General features: G+C 37.2%; 1 protein-coding gene across 3 annotated transcripts in view; it reads right to left on the bottom strand.

The window, feature by feature from the left end:
• Nucleotides 1-21854, bottom strand: part of Grid2 (glutamate ionotropic receptor delta type subunit 2) — a 1042163-nt gene that overhangs the window by 281869 nt on the left and 738440 nt on the right. For all 3 annotated transcript variants that reach the window (XM_070022289.1, XM_070022287.1, XM_070022288.1), the window contains one exon: nucleotides 12595-12696. In XM_070022289.1, the coding sequence (XP_069878390.1) occupies nucleotides 12595-12696 (102 nt within the window). The remainder of the gene's footprint in view (nucleotides 1-12594; nucleotides 12697-21854) is intronic.

The following is a 21854-nucleotide window of genomic DNA, read 5'->3' as shown; positions in this document are numbered from 1 at the left end:
AGAGCATTTGTTTGGCTAAAAAAAATCTTCTATACTTCAAAAATTTCCTATCATATGCAAAATAAAGCCATGTGTATTTTCTTCCTCTTAGGGGCTGCATTTGAACTTCAATCAGCAATTTTTGCCATAAAGATTATTTTTTTTAAGTGAAAGCATTTGAAATCTTATCTGAATTTCTCTTATCGGACTAGAGCAGACATTTTTGAAAATGCTGGGCGAACTTTATGAGAGCTGGTCTGCTAATTCCTGGAAGAAGACAAAGCATACCGTTAAAATCCTAACCATATGCACCCCATTATTGTTCAGTTATCATATCAAGCTTTCCTTCTGTTTGCAAGGTACACATTACTGAGTGAGTTCCACATGCCTGTGTGAACAAACCTCGTCTTTTCTCCCATTCTCTGTCTACTGTCAGATAATTCATAGATCTCCAACCATCCAACTTAAGTGTGTTGAGGAAAAGTTTTCCTTCCAATAGTAGACAGTCATTTTCTGAACAAAGTCAGTCTCTTCCCTGACAGGATTTCTGGAGAGAACAAGGGAAATAATAATTTCACCAACCCTACTCTATACCCTTTGTAGAAACTACTCACTCTTGCAGACACTGGTCTAGCTGATCTAAGGTTTTACAATAAGGTGACAGGTTTTCTATTTCTAGTGAGCTGAATGCTTTCTGAAGGATGTACCTTTTTCTTTTGATTCTATTATGAAACACAGCGGGGGACTTAAAAGAATAGATCTCCTGCATGGAAGGCAGAAACAGAAGAGTTGAAAGTAGAAAGTTGCCAATATTTAAAAGCAAGCAACAAACCTGTAGGGATATACCAAAAAAAAAAAAAAAGTGAAGAAGTCTGTATTTCAAGATACAGAGAAAATATTTTGAGTTTCACAAATGAACACATATAAAAATGAAAGAATATTGCTGGAAGTGTTATTAAAATGAACATTAAGGCATGCAAAACTGTTTACTTCTCACCAAAGGCAATGTCCACCCGGATTACGAGAGTGATATAATTATGGGGATACCTATACAGAAATTAGAAGAAAACTCTTATGATTTCCTGGAAAACAGATTGTGATTCTCCATTGCTATTTTTCATTGCACAATCAATTGGAATGCTTAGCCTAAAACCAGCCCTGATAATTGCTTCATCTATAAGATAACATCACTGAGTGCAACAAATATCATTTAGTTTTTGTTGTTGTTTGTGTTTTGGGAACTGGTGCTTCTTATTTATACATTCTTCAATATGTATTTTAAAAATGTCCCAAAGTCAGGTACCAGTGGCTCACACCTGTAATCCTAGCTATTCAGGAGGCTGAGCTCTGAGGATCACAGTTCGAAGCCAGCCCAGGCAGGAAAGGCTGCAAGACTCTAACCTCCAATAAACTACTCAGAAAAAGCTAGAAGTGACACTGTGGCTCAAGTGGTAGAGTGCTAGCCTTGAGCAAAAGAATCTCAGGGACAGTGCCCAGGCTCCGAGTTCAGGCTTCAGTACCAGAAAAAAAAAGTCCCCAAATAAGAAATAAGACATCAAGTATTGAAACACATCTTGAGTTTTGGGGTAGATGACCAAGGTCATTCTTAAATTTTTGAAGGGCTCATCAAAGAAAGGTGGGATAATTTTCAAACCCTTGTTATTGACCTTTTTTAAAAAATTACCTTCACTTAAAAAAAGTAAAATGATTGCTTTGAAATGTGAATCAGTTGTTTATTTTAATTCCCAGATGGTCTTCAGACCATACAACTTTGATCCTTCATTTTCTTTTTTTAAAATTTTTATTTAATTAAATTTTAATTAAATTTTTTAAAATTTAATTTAAATTTAATTTAATTAAATTTTTATTTAATTAATTTTTGTCAGTTGTGGGGCTTGAACTCTGGGTGTGGGTGCTATCTCTTAGCTCTACCACTTGACCCACAGTACCACTTCTGGCTTTTTCTGTGTATGTGGTGCTGAGGAATCGAACCCAGGGCCTCATGCATAGGAGGCAAGCACTCAACCACTGAGCCACCTTCCCAGCCCCTGATCCTTCATTTTCTAGAGTATTTTATTGACCATAGTCTGGGAGTATATTTGGCTCTGAAAAACATAGCAGGTTTTTAGTTTTAATTGAACTACAGAGCACATTACATACAAATCAAAGGAGAAAAAAATTTAGCCCAAGCATTTCATTTTCCCACTTCAAAAATCATGTCTCAGCTGGGTGCTGGTGGCTCATGCCTATAATCCTAGCTATTCAGAAGATCTGAGATCTGAGGATCGTGATTCAAAACGTCTGACACTTTTATTCTAATTAACCCGCAAAAAGTTGCAATTAGAGCTGTGTCTTAAGCAGTAGAGCACTAGCCTTAAGTACAAAACAAAAATACACATACAGACACACAAAACAACAACTCAGGACACACACACACACATACACACACACACACACACACACACACACTAGAGCACTTGAAACCTTTGGAACGAACTGTTAATACAGGTAAGAGACACTAATTCACTTCCCTCATGCCCACCTTTTTGTTTCCAGGTTAAAATAATTACCAGATCATTTACATAAAGATGCTATAAAACAACACATTAAAACCCAAATCTCTTCTTATTTCAAGTGATCATTAAAAAACCCAAGGGATATATTCTTGTATAACTGTGCATTTTGCTTTATTTTCCTTAACTAACGTTTCCATTTCTGGGACCTCCATGCATGGTAGTTCAACCCTTGACTGCCTGCAGTCTCCCCAGAGAAAACTGAGTTTTAATAACAGAGGCCGAGAGATGAGTTAAACCATTCCCAGACGGGATGCTCTGTAGATATTGCTTCCCATTTCAGAACACTGGAGTACCATTTAGGGCAATGGATAGTGATTTGATAAACTTTCTTCTGCTGGTCAAAAGCTGTTACTGTTGCTTTTGAAAGAATCTTGAGTCCTCCTGGGGCAATGGCTTTCTCTTTGGAAAGGCTGCCACTACGACTGTGGCCTTTTGAGAGGAAGCTCAAAAAGCATACTAAATTTTGTCACGCCATATTTTCTATGGCTTACTGAAACCAAGTCTTTACCTTATCATTTCAAACTTGTTTGTCCACCACCCCCTCTTATTGGAGATAAAAGTCTCAGGGGCTTTCTTGACCGGACTGGCTTTGAACCTCGATCTTTAGATCTCAGCCTCCTGAGTAGCTAGGATTACAGGCGTGAGCCACCAGCACACAGCTTTCCATTGGTATTTAAACTTCAAGTATCTGGATTTTATTTGTGGGTCACAATCCATACTCATTTCTGTGCCTACACTATGGAAATAGCCAGCACTCATAATGCAGGAGTAAATATTGATATCATCTAGTTACTTCTAACTTCTCAGGAATCAAAGTTCATGGCTAACTGCTGAGCAATGTCTGAAAATATTTTTACCTGCCCTGCTCTGCTTTGTAGTTGTTTATTGCAAGGATTTCAACCAGACCCCATTACTCCATCATGGGGGCAGAGAATTAGGCTAATAAGAATTTGATGCATATTATTGAAATATATTTTTACACGAGTCTCTGCCACATAATAAATGCAAATAATATTCTTGAAGGTTCTGGAAAAATCTTAGATATTGGGGAGGTGGGAAGGGAAGGGATGGTAGGAGAAAAACAAAGGAGGAGGTAACAATGCTCAATAGGAAATGTACTCATTACTTTACTCAGGTAACTGTAACCTCTCTGTACACTATTTTTACAATAAAAACATAAAAAATCTTAGATATATGAAAATATCCCAAATAAGACAGATTAATAAGTTAATTGGCAATGTTATATGAAATTATGACTAGTTATCAATTCCTTAATGTATTCCTTTTGGGCTCTAAGAAGTTAACATTTATCTCTGCAGCAAGTCTGCAGGTTTTATTATTCAATTTCATGTTCACTTTTGTTGTTGTTTCTGTTGTTCTCATCCTGAGGCTTGAACGTAATGCTGTCCTTGGGCTTTTGGGCTCAAGGTTAGTGCTCTAACATGTGAGCTCAATGTTCAGTTTCTTGGTGGTTAATTGAAGATTAGAGTGTTATGGACTTTCCTGCCTGGGCTGACTTTGAGCCTCAGTCCTCAGATCTCAACCTCTTGAGTAGCCAGGATTATAGGTATGAGCTCCTAGTGCCTGGCACATGTTCATTTCTGAGGAATTTTTTTTGAGAGCTGGTTCTCTGTTGTGACTATGCCATAACTACACCATTATCAAAAGACGGGTTAAAACTTCCAAGTCTCCTGCATATTTGTCTTCCTTTTACACTGCATTTCTGAATGAAATAATATAGTTGCTGAAACTCCCTAGAAAGTACAGAAGCCATGAAAGCCCATACTCCTCCTGGTTCTCCATCTTTGAACTTGCAAATGACTCTGCCAATCTCATTCTAACCTTCTAGAGACAAGTGGTCAATCTGTTTTATAGAAGTAAATGATACAATCTGTCTCTGAAATATTTATTCACTGTCTACTATGAGAATTCAGGTGATGGTTTCCAAGAGAAGAAATACAGGGATGCACAAGTACCTCAAACTCAAACACAAGGGATACACTAACACATGTCTGCCTGGCAGCTGTCATCACAATAGCCAGTGTGATGCACAAGGCAGAAAATCTGCAAGGCATCATCGCGCAGCAGTTCTTGTAATGGTTTTATTCAGTCAGCACTGCAGTGAACACATATTCCAGTGTTGCCGTCAGTTACATCGTTTGCATAGGCCATTTTTCCCTTTTACCTAAGATGAGTACAGTCAGCAGAAGTACAAAACCATGTGTGTATATTGTAGAGGTATTATAGAGCCATGCCTACAAATGACACTGTTTCAACAATGAAAGTGAATACTATTTTACCTAAATCTGAGGTTAGATGAACGTTTTAACAATAGTACTTTAACTTGTTGATAAATAGTAGCTATTTATGTAATGTTAACTTGACATGAATAAATTTCTTTATCTCTGGAGAAGGTTGTAAAAGAGAATATTTAACATAGACTACAGAAATTGAGATAATATCCCAATTTATTTTAGGATACTTTAAAATCTTTGATAGCATGTCATACTTTTGCATATATTTTTATATTATTCTATCACTTGATTTATGCCTCAAGCCCTGCTTTTGTGTGCTGAGTTTTTCGAAGTTACATCTTTGTTCTTTATTTTTCTTTATTTCTTTATTAAATTTTATTGTCAAGGTGATGTACAGAGAGGCTACAGTTACCTAAGTAAGGAAGTGATTAAATTTCTTGTCTAACTTGTTACCTTTTTTCCTCATTTTTCTTCCTTTTTCCCTCCCTCCAATCCCCTCAATTTCCAACGTATTGTCTTGTGAGTATTGTTGTTGCATAGGGTCCTACTTTGTCCTTTGACTCACCATTTTGTTGTCCCTCTTCCCTTCCCTAGTTCAGACAAACATATATACAATACCCAGGGTACCAAAATTGAACACAGTGACAACAGGGGACAAACCACAGGGGGGAAAAACACAAAAGAAAAAAATCATGTAGTTGAAAACAATAACAACAAAGAAAAAAACTCTTGTGTCTATGTCTTGGAGTTCATTTTTCCTAGCATCATCTTATATAGTCACATAAGATATACATAGTTTTTTTGGGGGGGAACTCTCATGGAATTTTTGGGGTGGCTTTGAACTTTGATGTTCTGTCAGCCTCTTGATTAGCTAGAATTACAAGTGTGAAGATTAGAGATATGGACCATTATGCTCACCTTTGTCTATCTATTGTCAATTGTTTTCTTTCTTTTTCTGTGTTAATTTGTAATCATTATTCATGTAGACTAAATACAAGTCTCTTATCGGATATCAAAGTATTCTTCAAGGTTGTTATTTTGCTTTGCTTTGTGGAGTTCCTGGAAGCTTTGCTCATTTTTCTGAGAACTGGATTCCTCATGCTGCCAACCTAGCAGTGGATCTGCTCCAGGAGCTGTGTTCAAAACTACAATGCTCTACTCGGTGTCCCATTGTGTTACCATTGTACAGTGTTCTGCATGTCTTACTGTGAGTCTCAGTTTATTTTCTATATCATCCATTAGACATTTCCTCATCCAGAGTTGTCATTCTTGACTGGGAGACCTGAACCCCACTTTACTATTAATTCCTTCTAGAGGACCCCTCTTTGTATACCTGTGTGGGAGCCACCAGAGTTTACCACCAACTCCCTCCAATCTCCTTGCTGTGAAGACATGCTCAGTAGAGTCTCATGTCCAAGTTAACCTCCCAATACCTTATGGTAACTGGCTTAAGAGGCTCAGAAGCTGAGATCAGAGCTTAAATTTCTGGGTAAAGGATGTAAACACAGGTTCCATGGAGGAAAATCATGCGTAATGTCTTAACAAAAATCTTAAGCTCAATGACATTTGAAATCAATTCTTAGTGGCATTTTAGGGTAAGGTAGATCACAGAAATCACAGGACAAAGTGTGAACAAATGCAGTAGTGATACTCACTGGACACTATTTTGAAAATGATCTATATAACTTGGGGGGGAGGAGCTCAGGAGGAAAAACTAGGAGAAAATGAGGGAAGAGGTGCCACTGTTCTCATTACCTGACTTATGTAACTGTAACCTGTATATCACCTTTACAATAACATTTAAAAATACGTACTAACATCAAGAACCTATTTAAAGCTAGTGTGCGACTAAACACAATTCATAGGAGACAATATAACTGGCATGTGATCTCTTTGAAGTTTTTGAAGATCATATTTTGGGATGCTTTTTGGGGTAATAGGTGGTGTTGTTTATTTTTCCTCTAGGAAGCACCAACTTCAAGGGCTGGCCCTCCTCATTAGCAACGTTTGAAAATGTGACAGTGACTCACGATACTTCAGGTCACATTTAATTTGTCTGCCTTAGGGGCTTGCAGATAATCGCCCACAAAATATCTGAGGTTTCATGGCATTGATTAATTATACCTTCATAATCATTCATATTTTTTTTTCAAAAGTTAATTTCCACACCGGAGTTCTCCTATGGAGATAATGATGCTGCTATAAAAATCCTGTGTACTTTGGTATACCTGACTTCACACAGTTTTCACCCATCATGATAACACTTTGTGGTCAGTTTTTTTTTTCAGATAGAAAATTGAGTTTAATACTAGTGTCTTGGTTTCTATGAAATCCAAGAACCCGTTAAGCAGGAAAGCTGAGATGAAAACTGATACCTTTTGATTATAAGTGTTCTTTGCAGTACATCTTAGATACTTCTTATTATAAGTTTGTTGAGGAAAGGAGATAAAGGAGAGAAGAATAATGAAATAGACTGAAGAACCTGGCATTAAAAGTGAGCTAGCACCAGTGGCTCATACCTATAATCCTAGCTACTCAGGAAGCTGAGATACAAGGATCACTGAAGCAAACTGGGCAGAAAAGCCTATGAAACTCATCTCCAATTAGTAAAAACAAAACAAAACAAAAACAAAAAGTAAAGGTGTTGCTCAAGTGGTACAGTGCCAGCCTTGAGCAAAAAAAGCCAAGCTCAGTGCTGGAGGCCTGGACTTCCAGCCCTAGTACTGGAGCTTGTGTATATGTGTGAACACACACACACACACATACACACACACACACACACCCCTTATTATTTATTTGTTCTGTAAGATGTGTTAAGAGGAAACTGTGGACACTGTTGAATTTACATTGATATATATATAGATATATATATGTATATATATATACACACACACACACACACACACACACACACACACACATATATGGAACTAAATATACTCTTTTTTGTGTTCTATACAAGTTGAAAATTTGATGCTTATCTGTTATTTGTAATAGTGTCCCCCCAAAAAGAAAAGAATATGCTCTTTAACTATATTATTATACGTGGGTTAAATTCATAAACTTTCTGGAGAGGTGTGCTCCAAGAAAATAAGATTTTTTTTCCTTTTATATTAATTATTATTTCCTTATAGGATCAAGAACCTTCACAATTACTCCCTATTTCATTCTTTATCTATTATACTGGTTTTGTATAGATTATGACTTCTTTAAAACTGTAGCATCCTGAATTATGAAATATTAGGCTATATACAGTTAAAAAATATTAACACAAGGCAAGCAATAATTGCCTTGACCAAAAGTACATTAAATAGCCAGGCATTGGTGGCTCACACTTGTAATCCTAGCTACTCAGGAGGCTGAGATCTGAGGATTGAGGTTCAAAGCCAGCCTAGGCAGGAAAGTCTATGAGACTATCTCCAATTAATCACCAGAAAACCAGAAGTGGCGCTGTGTCTTAAAGTGGTAGAGCACTCGCCTTGAGCTGAAGAGCAGGGACAATGCTTAGGCCCAGAATTCAAACCCTCACAACCTGCAAAATAAATAAATAAGTAAATAAAGTACATCAATTTTGTATCACTCATTTTGTGCTGGATCTGTGGTAATCTCAAGTGACTTTTTGCTTATAGCTGGTGCTCTACTACTTGAGCCACAATTCCAGATCCAGCCTTATGGTCATTAATTGGAGATAAAAGTCTCATGGAAGTTTCTGCCAATGCTGGCTCTGAATCATGATCCTCAGATTCAACCTCCTGAGTAGCTATGGTTGTAGGTGGAAGCTATGGAAGTTTGGCTCTCATTCTTTTTTTTTTCCCTCTTTCACTTCTAAGAAATCTTTCTGTGTCTTTGGTGGTAGTACAAGGCAAAGTTAATCTTTATGTGATGAAATTATTTTTAAAAAGCTTCCAGTTTTCTAATCCATCACATGCAGTGTTCACATTTCAAATATTGTATTTAATCTAAACATAACTTAATTCTGATTCAGAAGCCAGTCACTAAGGACATGACCTCTGGAACTGAGATCTCTGCATCTGAAATGTAACTCTGGCTTTTATTAGCTACATGGACATAGAAATAGAGCACAGACTGTGTGTCCTTTTAAGTTCTTTTAATTATTATATCTCTTGTGGGTTTTTATAAGCATTAAATATTTTTTACTACATTCATCATCTTAGGCCCTACCAAATGAAGTTGCTAGAGTTAGTGTTTTCCCATTCCCATTCCATGTTCTCTGCATTCCACACTGCCTTACTCCATGTCTCAGATGGCTAACCTTTGTAGTTTTCAGTTGGAGCTCTCTTGCCTCCTGACTTCCCATTACATTTGTAACTGGAGAGAATGAAAAGAGATGGGAAATCAGAAGGAGTGAGACTAGAATTCTTGTCTTTCATTTTGTTGTCAGGCTATTGTGTGTGTGTGTGTGTGTGTGTGTGTGTGTGTGTGTGTGTGTGTTTGTGTGTGTGTGTGTGTGTGTGTGTGTGTGTGTGTGTGTTTGACAGTAATTCTGTCTGTCCACTTCTCTTCCTGTACCAATGTTTCTAGCGAACACATGTGATTTCCCTGTATATTCTGGCTCTGGTTATCCATTCACAGGCCCTATCAGTTCTCATGGAACTCGGTGCATCCTTTGGGTGCTTCAACATCTTGTTGATTCCTTCAGCCATGTTTATATTAGTGTTAACAGTTTATTTTCTCTTCAAGGAAATATTTTGTGGGAATCCTAGGGTACTGTGGAGGCTATGATTGGCTGCAGGAGTTTAGACTGTTTTGGGTTTTTTTTGAGTTTGAATGATGCCTGTGGAAAACCCTGGTTGTGATTCTTTATCTTATGTCTAGGTAAAGACAGGATTATGAGTGCTTGACCTTCTGCAGTAATCCTGTCAAAAGACAAGATGGAGGCCCTGAATGTACATCTCTTAGTGCCTTCTAATTTCTTGTTCTCTACCTCTTGGAATGTGCCCTGTAATTCCTTTAATCTAGTTCTGGGACTATCTGAACCTATAAAATCAGAGAGCAGGTTTAACCATTCCTGTTGGCTAAAGTCCTTGCTCGCTCCATAAGGTTCTAAAAATATTGTGAGGTCCACCTGTATCCGAGATGTACAAGACGTTATGTCAAAAAACGAACTTTACAACTTTGGTGCATGGCGGGGGGGGGGGGCGGGGAAGGAGGGAGGAAGAGATGGAAGGGGAAACAAAGGAGGAGGCAATGATGCTTGATAAGAAATGTTCTCATTACCTTATCCATGTAACTGTAACCCCTCTGTATGGTATTTTCACAATAAAAAAAATATTGTGAGGTAATACTGTATGGTCATCTCTTCATCTGTTGCCCCAGAAGCTGCTAGTTGGAACTGGTGCTATTTAAATATGCCAGTTATTTGACCTTAGAGTCATAAACCCTATAGTGTTGGATTATTTAGTGATATATATGTATATATTTATGGATATATGTATATATTTATATAGATAGGTATAGCTAGATATTAGAATATTTCTCTTAAATCAATGGAATATCATTAATAGATAAAAATGGTGGTTTTAAAACCTAGATAAGGTAAATCAGCTTCCAAGGAAGTAAAGATAGAAGGCAGAGATGAGACTAAGTTTCAGTTACAACATTATAAAATCTAGGGGCTGGGAAGGTGGCTCAGTGGTAGAGTGCTTGCCTTGCATGCATGAGGCCCTGGGTTCAATTCCTCAGCACCACATAGGCAGAAAAAGTCAGAAGTGGTGCTGTGGCTCAAGTGGTAGAGTGCTAGCCTTGAGCTGAAGAGCTCAGGGACAGTTCCCAGGCCCAGAGTTCAACTGACAAAAAAAAAAAAAAGGCTAAAAGGTCTCCTTTAGGGGATATACACATGGGTTTTTCTTTGTCTTTTGCAAAGTCTTAGGGATCAGTCCTTTGGATAAAAAAGGTAGTGTTTATGTGGTCCGATAAATCAATGTAGACTAAATCCTAATTCGAGTATAGTAGGGCAAAGCTTCAAGTTTGGAGTTGCTGGGTAGATGGAAGGGAAGATAATTCTCAGTTTGACTAGAGGAAGTTTACAGGGATATAGAACAAAGGCATGGAGAGGGCCACAGGTAGGACTAATGAAAACATGCATCAGAGAAGACTTAGAGAAAGCAGTAAAATTTCCATAACTTCATTCACTAACCATATTCAGGCATTGGGCAGGCCTGAGCTCACAGGGAACAGACCATTGTAAGTGATGAGGGAGACCTCAATTGTGTAGACATTAACACTGTGGGAAGCACTTACCATTTCATGAACAAAATGCCAACCATTTTATTCAGCTTGAAAATGACTTTAAAATAATTGGTCCTATGAAGCTTTCCCACTAAAAGGTACTTTCACCTAAATCAGAGTTGAACATATCTAATTCTCAGGTCAAAGAAAAGCCTACAGATACCTCACTTTTCACTATTATCACAGTAGGAATTGAAAGACTATAATATATCATTGAGGGAAGGGGTTAAGAGGGCTTGTGTCTGGGTTTGAATTCCATTTCTGTTGTAAACATATATATATATATATATATATATATATATTTCATTTATTCTTTGGTATTTTTGGAATCAACCTAGTCTCAATTCCTGAGATATACCATGAGGGATGAATTGGATAATACACATAAAGGACTCAGAGTAGTTAATAAATCTTAGCTCATTCATTATACATGTATTTTCCTATCAAAACTCTATACATATTTTCAGGATAGTATTTAAGTTTTAATTACCCTATATATATTGCCAAGTCTCACATATAGTAATTATTAAGTAAAGACATACTTAATAACTAAATAAGGCAAATTTACTAATTCTATGCTTAATTTAGTTTGGAGAAGATCTTTTTCAAATTTAAAAATGAGTTGGATTTTCCAGAAAAACATAAAGTTAGCCAGGTTTTGACTAGGTTTTGAGACATGCTATGAAGTAACACAAAGTTAAACATGTTGTGATAGCAAGAAAACATATCTTCATGTTTTATGGCTGTTGAGATATTCACCACTTGTATATTTCACGGCTTATCAAGAATACTTCTATTCTTTTGCCTAGTTATGAGGAGAGAGAAGTTGTAATAATGCAGAATGAGGCTGAGTTATAAACAAAGTTATAAAATTAATGAATTAAATTGTAAATAGGTAATCATTATACAATTAACTTACTAATTCTATAACAGGTAAATGGCATTGTCACAAATTTTTCATACCCATAATCCTAGTCACAATCACTACATGCTTAGCTCCATAAAAACAGAGTTAAAGCTGCCTATGTAATTTGCCAATATCCCCATGAGTCAGCATAGAGTTTGGAATACATCTGATTCCCCATAAATATTTGCTAAAATGTTGAGTGATCTTTCCTTTGAAGTAGGTCCCTAGTCGACTTCTATTAGTCTATTAGTGATTTACTATTTCAGGATGCACTGAAAGTATGCAGTGTGCCTTCACTGGTGATAGCTTTGCCTGCTATAGTCACAGGAAATTGCGTCTCCAGGATGCTCATACTTTATAATACATAGAAAACTATGGGGGGAGGGATGGAAATGAGGCCTACTGAGATAAGGCAGTTCCCTACCAAAGCACTGCAATTAAAAGCAAAAGCTGCAAAAATGTGTGTCTGATCCACATTAACTGAAGGCTGAGAAAAATGTGACCATTAAAACAATCTCAGAAAGCACAGTCAGGATTTGCTTAAAGCTCTTTTTAGATTACTGCATCACTTAATAAAACATAAAGGCATGTAGTTGAAAAGAAACTGTAGAGACCCAGTGAGACTCACCAGAACAGTGACCACACGTAGAACCACGCCACGCATATTGTTCTCCAGTTTCTTGTCCGTCAGTGACCCGTTCAGACCTGTGACTGGATTCCAGCACCCAAGCTGAAAGGTAAAACAGCTCTGGTCACTTTTCTGCCTGAAGAGCAGTCCAGTGACCTGTGGAAAGACCTTACGGAGATCATGGAACAATTGCTGTAGAAAGCGTCCTGCACGAGTTCTCTTTTTAAATGAAGCACATGAAGCCATCAGAAATGCCATTTCCTGTTCTTAAATATCATCGTATGGCATATGACAGGACACAGCATGCTTTCAGGAGCTCAGTGAGGACATTTGGCTTAATGAGGAGTTATCCATATACCAATAATTCGGACAATGTAATGCATTAATTGGAAAAGGAATACCACACTGAATCCTAGGATAGTGTCTCATCTATCAATTATGGCCTAAGTAACATTTTCCTATAGTTCTAATTTAATCACACATTACTTTAACTGTGGAAAGAACTATCATCATTATCATATTTCTGAATAGGTTTAGAAAGCCTACTGCTTTTACTTGATGGGGAAAAAATCCATTACTCATATAGGTACATGTTTTCAAAATATTCACCGTACACACACAAAAAAAACCCGTCATTATTTGCCTTCAATGCTCTCCATTCTTATAGGATATTTTGTCAACAGCCCTTTCTTTAAAGTCTTGTAATGTGTCCTCACTTTACTGAGCACTACGAGTTTGGAAAATCACTGCCTTCAAATCGCAGTGGGCTAAAAATGAATGAGTCTCTGTCAGAAATAAAGTGGAAAGAGAGAGCTTATTTGACACGGATTGATGACAGATAACAACTCAAGATGCTCAGCTTTCATGGAATGCTCTCATCTTGCAATGCACACAGGAAAAGGAAGTAGGGTCCTGTCATATGATCAGCTGGATAGCCACAGGCTCCACCTTGGGAAACCTATTCTCATCTGCACACTTTAAAAGAGGAACAAGGCTACAGTCACAGGTAGAAAATGTTAGATCAATTGAGTGATTATAGGACCACCTGGTTATCCGTCCCATTTCCCCTAATGAGGGCTGTGGTTTATTCTCTTCTATCATGTTTTGTTTGTGGCTTTGGAAAACATCATCACCCTGGGAAATATCCCTCCGAAATACATGATTTAGGTATGTCCTTATTAAAACTCAAGTTTTCTCTTTGAGCTCCCAAAGGGTGTTTAATTAAGAACACTAAAATATCGATAATATATTCTAAGCGAAGTGGATGTCACTATATGCACAACAAAGCCAGGTTTTTCCTTATTAAAATAATTTGGGAAAGGCTGCTAATTGTTGGTTTCAACTGTAAAAGCACATTAAATTCATACAATGATATGTCACTCTTAGTTACATAAAAAGTCTAATTAGAACTTAGATCCAATTAGCAAATCCAAATGTGTTGAAAGTCTAATTATCAGAGATATTGTAGTTCTCTTGCCAAATTTAAAACCTTGTGAAATTTCTTCTGAGCTGTTGTTTTCTTCTGAGGTCAACCAAAGACTATCCTCAATTACATTCCTTGACATGCACTTTTTCTAATTACTTCAAGAGGATTTTATTTTCCTAAACCAAATCACAATGGGTGGAAAGTGACATTGCTAACATCTAGTGAAGAGCTAAATTTCCACTCTGCTCTCTCCACATTTCTCAACTATATTACTTAAGCTTAACAGACAGCTCTTCAGGAAAGACTTGCAAACATAGTAGGCACATCTAAGATGCCAAAGCAACGTTCTTTAGGGTTATTTTTCAAGTTTGGAAAATCACTTGTCAATTTGCCTAAGTAACTGAGATTTATCAACACTGACTTGACAATAGTACAATTGTGCAATGAGTAGTCAAAATAGTTGCTATTGGGTGAGGAAACAGCTGGTAGAGCTCTGGAAATACATATAAAGTATACAATTTCAGGGCCAAGTACTGGTGGCTTACACCTGTAATCCCGGTTACCCAGAAGTTTAAGAACTGGAGGATGGTAGTTCAATGCCAGCCTAGTCAAACTCTATTTTCAAATAATTAGCCAAAAGCAATGTTGGAGGTGTGGTTCAAGTTGTAGAGCACCTGCAACTCAAGCAAGCTGATAAGCATGAGACCCTGTGTTCAAAACCTGGTACTACCAAAAGGTTTTTTCAATGTATAACTTCCAGGTTTTTCTGAGTTACCTACTCCTTGAATAACTCAATATAGTAAATGGTTTAAAAGCTCTTCAGAACCCTAGAGAGTTTGCAAGTTAAATAACCCCAAAATATTTGAGTCAGGTAGAATATGAAAATACATCTCCAAACTTAAGTGGGGTCCTAACATTAGTTGTTCTGCATATTCTTTTTTTTTCTCACTTACGTTTTTATATTTAGACAGATTACTAGGGTTACAGGCATGAGCCACTGTGACCCAGCATGGATTTCTCATTTTAAGATCCTTTACTTTCTGTCCATACCGACTCATGTGCCTGAGGGTCACTTCAAGATATTCTGCTTGATTTTTATTCTTCCCAACAATAAGTGATAAAAATGAGTTAGTTTTGTATAGATGTAAATTAAATTAGTATTGACAAAAGATAATCTGCTCAGCAGAGCAAGACTGACAAATACAGGGTTTGAAAAAACCTAAAAGACATACTTAAGTTCAAACATGAGACTTATCTAACTACTCTGATTTCTTTGTTTGGAATTTCATCAACTTGACTTCCCTGCTATCTGAAGAAGGTTTTTTTTTTTTTTTAGGTCTGACTGTGTATTTACTTCTGTTTCTGTTTTCTTCTTTTTCTCATTTTAGCAAGGATAACAAAAACTGATAAAGATAATGCACACATGATCTTACTATCTATTCAATGGAGCACTTTCCTATACAGGAAATAATTAAAAGTGCTCCCTGCAGCATATAAGATTTACAGTAAGTTTCTTTGCTAATGGCCAAACAAGATTCACATCCTTTGGTGGTCTGGAAAACTAGGGAACACTTAGAAGAGCAAAAAAATCTAAGAACTAAATCCATATCCTTTCAATTGCAGTGGATAGATTTCCTATATTATTCTCTGGTTATTGCCTGAAGTCATTTTAAAACCTTTGAAATGCTTAGCGCTCTAATTATTTCCTTCATTGGAGCTTTAGCAATAATAGCGATGTAAGCCTTCTGTTAAAGTCAATGTAATACCATGTGTTCAGCAAGCTGGTTGATGTATTTGCATGAGCGCAGTAGTATGCTGCTATCATTATGTATAGCAGTGATCACACAATAAGTATTTTCTCTTTCCCACATTCTCAGTTTTCATTTGTCCATGAGTCGTAAGGGATGATTTCTGACTCTGGAGTTTTATATCCCTATTTTTCAGGCAGAGTTAGATGTCAAAAAGATCTGAACTGCTCCACTTTAATTTTACACTCAGTAGTTTGTAGATTTTAATAAGAGGAGTCAAGAGAGCTCTTAATTGAATAGTGCAAAGACTGCCCAACATTTATTAGTGTGTAGTCATATGGAATAAACAAAGCCTGGCTATACAACCCAAGCTTCAGCGATAGGACATAAAATATCTACTTCACTGAGACTGCATGCTAGCAGGCATGATGCTTCACTTCCATCCTCAGCCTTTACACTGAGAGGAAATGACAAAGACACAGGTAAATCAACTTGAAAGCTAGTCATTTATACACATGCAGCTTTTATTGGGTAAATGCAACTTCTATAATGGGATTGAAGGTGTGAGAAAGAATACATGTGGCAGGTTGACTCAGACACATGCTTTACAGAGCTAAATTGGAATGCTTTCTTGCTTAGACACGTGCAGGAATGCAGTATGTCAGTAATTCTTTCAATAATAATTTTCTTTATGGCATTTTCCACCTGTAAAAGAGGTTCAATTTGTAAGACCTGCTCCCCAGAGGATGATTACGTGCTCCTAAGATTCTATTTCTACAGTTTGGTCATTACCATGAAGTAGCTCTCTCTCTCTCTCTGTCTCTCTCTGTCTCTCTCTCTCTCTCTCTCTCTCTCTCTCTCTCTCTCTCTCTCTCTCTCTCTCTCTCTCTCTCTCTCTCTCTCTCTCTCTCTCTCTCTCTCTCTCTCTCTCTCTCTCTCTCTCTCTCTCTCATGTGGAATAACCTTAGTATTTGAGTTTCTTTCAGGAGAAAATACCCTTGAAAAACCAGGAAAATGAAGCACATAATTTGAATGCTTATGTCTCCCCGATTTGCAGCTGAAAAACAAAACCTTCTGTACTAAGAAGATGAATGTGACAAGTGATTTCTCTAGCATACAACATGAGAAGTAATATATACACATATGCATACATATGCACACATACATATATACACATGATTAAAGAAATAGCGCATAGAAGCAGTCATAGTAGCCAGTTATCAATTGACATTTAGCTTCTTTAGTAATATTTTGATGTTATAATAAATTACACTCTCTTTTCTGATACTTCATTGTGTAAAACCACCATTGAACTCTATTTAGAGGCAATATTTCAAAGCACTCTACATTAGAAGATGCAGCACTGGACTACTTAGGTTCAAGCACCCACCTATTTTTATTTATTATGTACAATGAATTTTAATTTGTGTTAGCTCACACACTTTGGATATATATGTATATATTCCCAGAATAATATTATTGAAAATATAATTAACTAATAGCAATGCACCATAGATCTTAGGCTAACATATACAAAGAAAACTTAGTGCTTTTATTTTCTTACCATAAAAACTTATTTTCCAAACTCAGCAATTTCTGTCAGTAAGTCCTCAGTCTTTTCGACTTGCTCCCTCTCTCTTGCCCTTACTAAATATATCCTCTCTGACCCTCCCATTTCATGGGTCTGTGACCAGTGGGTCTCCATTTTCTCATGCCTTCCGTGGTTTCTTCATAGCTTGGTGGAAGAATGGATTAATTTCAAATGTCAAGCGCTAAGAAGAATCTTTGGCATGTAATGTTTGATGTTACCTTTCTTTTTTTTTATAAGTTTTTTTTAATTGTGAAAATACTGTACAGAGGGGTTACAGTTACATGAGCAAGGGAATGAGTACATTTCTTATCAAGCATTGTTGCCTCCTTTTTTGTTTATCCCCTACCATCCCTTCCCTCTCACCTCCACAACTACATTCCCCCTGCACCTCCTCCCACTTAAATTGTAAAGTTCATTGTTCAACAGGGTCTTGTACATCTCATTGTTACAATGGGTCAACCTGTATCCCTATATAAACATCTTGTTTTATCCCTTCCCCTCCCCAAATTATACTGACATCAAATACAGTGAAAACAGGGTTTATACCGGGGGGGTGGGGGATGCGGAACATACAAAGCAACAAAAAAATCACCTGGTACATTATAAATACATTAGCAACAATAGCAAGAAAGAAAAAAAACCACTGTGTCCATATCTTGGGGTTCATTTCACTTGACATCATCTTATCTTGGCATATGTACATAGCTTTTGACCTTTTCTGCTATATACTAGTTATCGTGATGTTCTCATTCTTTTTTTTTGGTCTGGTTGTGGGGCTTGAACTCTGGGTCTGGGCGCTGTCTCTCAGCTCTTCAGCTCAAGGCTAGCGCTCTACCACTTGAGCCACAGCACCACTTCCAGCATTTTTTTTTCTTTTTGCTTATGTGGTGCTGAGGAATTGAACCCAGGGCATCATGCATGCAAGGCAAGCACTCTACCACTGAGCCACCTTCCCAGCCTGATGTTCTCATTCTTTATATCATAATTCTTTTGCTTCTTTCTTAGTCCCATTCTCAGAGGCGACTTTCTGGTTTGGTGATGAAGCATACCTCTAAAGCTATGGTTCTCAGCGATGGTTGCAGATTAAAGCAATCTGGAAAATTTAAGAAGATCCTGATGCCTCATGAAAACACTGAAACAATGAAATCAGAGTCTCTGGGGGTAAGACTTAGCTTTCATTTCAGTATCTGTTAAATCTTTGCAGGGATTTCACCATAGAGCATGATTGCTCCCAAACGTTCTCTCACACACAGGGAATCCAAACTCACAGGGTGGCAACTTAACCTTATTGTGTAAAGTCATTAGTTTACTGGCTTCCTTTTGTAAAAGTTAACTAGGAACACTTTCTCAAATGAACTCTTTTATTTTCCTTGCTTCGAATGGGACAGAAACCTAAAAACTGGGAAGCCAGAATGATGACTGTGGCTTGCCCGTGGCCGTGCTCTGGGCCTGTCATGGTGTGCATGTCTCAGCTGAAAGGGTGAGTTAAAACTCCTGCTGTTCTCATTACTTTACCTTTTTGACTCTCTAGTTAAGCCTGAATGGAAAGAGATCCACAGGTTTTCCAGTCTTACACTCATATCATATTCCTGACGGCTTTTATGGTTTTTCAGGGTGATTCTTCTAACTCAAAAAACTATTTGCTTTGCTTTGCTTTGCTTTCCTTTCTGGTCACAATATTATTTTCTCTAATATTTTAACATTAGTGATCACAAACTAGTAGAACTTGCTGGATTTCTTTCTCTTTCCTTCTTTTTCTCTTGAGACATTTTAAGTAGAAGTTCACTTCAAAACATCACACTAGAATGATCTCCGTGTTTCCTAATTTCCGCTATTAAGTAATTAACCCCTAACATCAGGGACTCCATCTCAATCAACTTTGCATTTACTCTCATACCTATTACACAGTTCTGAACAAAATGAGTACTTGCATAAAGTTGGCAAGGGTATTATAATATCTCATTTCCCCGTCCTTCTCCCCTTCCCTCCCTGCCTCCCTTCCCTTTCCTTCCCTCTTTTCCTTTCCTTTCCTTTCCTTTCCTTTCCTTTCCTTTCCTTTCCTTTCCTTTCTTTCTTTCCTTCCTTCCTTCCTTCCTTCCTTCCTTCCTTCCTTCCTTCCTTCCTTCCTCTGTTCATGTTTGCTTTCCATTATATGGAATAAAACAGCATATGACTAAACATTATCTGTAATAAGTCAATGTAGGAAAAAGATGACCTCGAAAGAGTTTTGTTTTAAAGACTTAATTTTTACTTACAGTGAAAATAATGTTTGACCCTTGCTGAAATGGTTTGTTAAAGAAAATCCCTCTTTCACAACTCACCGTTTCTTAGTGATTGGATTTCTTTTGTGAAGTGTTTATTACACTAGTGAAAACCCAAATAAAACACATTAAACAGTACTGTAAGTATTATTATCAGTAAGAGTAATTTATAGTGATTAGAGAAAGCTGATAGGGTCATATATGTCCCCAAGCAAAGGCAGAGATCTGTGACTGTTGTACCCAAGGCTGAATATCAATCTCCTCATATAGGAATTAATATATAGTTCCCACAAAAATATTTACCATTGAAATGACATAATGATTCCTATTTTTCTGAAAGAATGAATTAATCTTAGCAGCAGAATACTGTGGCAGGAAGATTTTCACCTGAAGGTGATGGATAAGTCAGCTAATCTCATAAAATGCTGACTAGCTTTGAGATTCTGCAATCATTTGATATGATTGTGCTCGTAGCAAAAATCATTCCTGTGAAGAACAAGAGAGTATTTCTTATTCCAATTTCCCCATCACGCTTACTGTATTCAGTAAATCAAGTGTTACAATCAGTTTATCTTAGCTACCAATAACCTGACTCCTTTGTCTAGGTCACTATTTAATTTTTCCTTTCAGGCATCCTTATATGCCTGTGCTTAAACTCAAAATGAAAATGGAGTGCTTGTGTTTTATTGGTAACTATGAATCATCAAATGATTGACTACGCCCCTGAGCATTCTTACCAGCTTTGAAAACAATTTATATTTCATTGCAGACGATCACAAACATTTAAACAATCAAGGCTCCCATAAATCATGAATTCCTCATTAAGCATGTTGAAAACTGCTCCACTGTAAAAAAAAAAAAAAAGAGCTTGATTTCTTTGTGAATATCCATGTTTTCTTCATTACTCTTTTTTTTAATTAATGATCCTAAGTACTCTCCATACATACATCCATTAGCAACTATTAGCTATAAGTACTCACATACTTACAGAGTAACAAGAGATCAAGACTAACTGATCACCATAATCTTTCAGGAGATTTAGCAATAATTAATGTAGTGGGCAGTAACACCAGCCCTGTGCACGGCATAAACATGTTTGCTCAACTTAAGCTTTTAGCGCAATAGCAGCTACCATCCTGTACTCCTAAACTTGTGATAAGTAGCCACCCGTGTGTCCCAAGAGCATCCTGAAGGCAGCTTACAAGAGTAGCACAACAAAAGAAAACCCTGTACTCCAACGGTTAAGGAAGAATCTGTGCTTTGACCACCTATATTTGCGTCTGGTGCAACAAAGAACTAAGCGGGCACATTGTTGCATACATAACTTTACCCTTCTGGCTGGAGAGACTGCCAAACCCTCTAAATAGGCAGCACAGATGTCCAAATGACCACATTCATTGTTCTTTTTTCCACATTGGAACTGGATAGTCAGGACAAAGAAATTTAAAAGCAACCACTTATTCTCTGGGAGATTAAAAAAATCATCATGTATATACCAAGGGAAAGAAATAGACTCAGAAAAGGCCTAAAAAGAACTTAAGCATATACCATGGGAGTAACTTGGCACTGCAATATTCTGTACCAATTAAAACAAAAACGAAAGTCTGCAGACCTTAAGGGAGGAGGTAAACTAATTTCAGAGGAATTATATTATTGTATTTAAATATCTGGCTTTCTGCAAAAAAAAAAAAAGCTCTACAAAAACACATGACTGTACAAGCTATTCAAAGGCAAAAAGAAATGAAACAAATTGCCCCTGGAAAAGAGTTTATGGTGGAACTTTTAGACAACAGCTTTAAAACAACTGTCCTAAAGATAGAACTAAAGAAAAATATGGAGAAAGTCACAAATCTAATGTATGAATGACACACCATTACCAACAGAGACAGAAAACCTACAAACAAACAAAAAATAATCCCTGGGCTATTTTTTGTTGGTCACGGGGCCTGAACTCTAGGCCTGGGCGCTGTCCCTGAGCTCTTCGGCTCAAGGTGAGCACTCTACCACTTGAGCTCCAATTACAGCCTTTTCTGCTTATGTGGTGCTGAGGAATCAATCCCAGGGCCTCATGCATGCAAGGCAAGTGCTCTACCACTGAGTCACCTTCCCAGCCGTCCCTGGGCTTTTGATGTACAATAATTGCAATGAAAATTCACCAGTCCAGATGTTCCTCAGTAGATGAATGGATCAAGAAAATGTGGTATCTATACATTGTATGCTTCCATCAGAAAGAA

The sequence above is a fragment of the Dipodomys merriami genome, unplaced genomic scaffold (genome assembly GCF_024711535.1).
Source record: "Dipodomys merriami isolate MVZ:Mamm:240054 unplaced genomic scaffold, mDipMer1.0.p SCAF_15, whole genome shotgun sequence".
NCBI classification, from domain to species: Eukaryota; Metazoa; Chordata; class Mammalia; order Rodentia; family Heteromyidae; genus Dipodomys; species Dipodomys merriami.
Note: the sequence above shows the minus strand (reverse complement) of the source record. Positions and strands in the feature narration are given on the sequence as shown.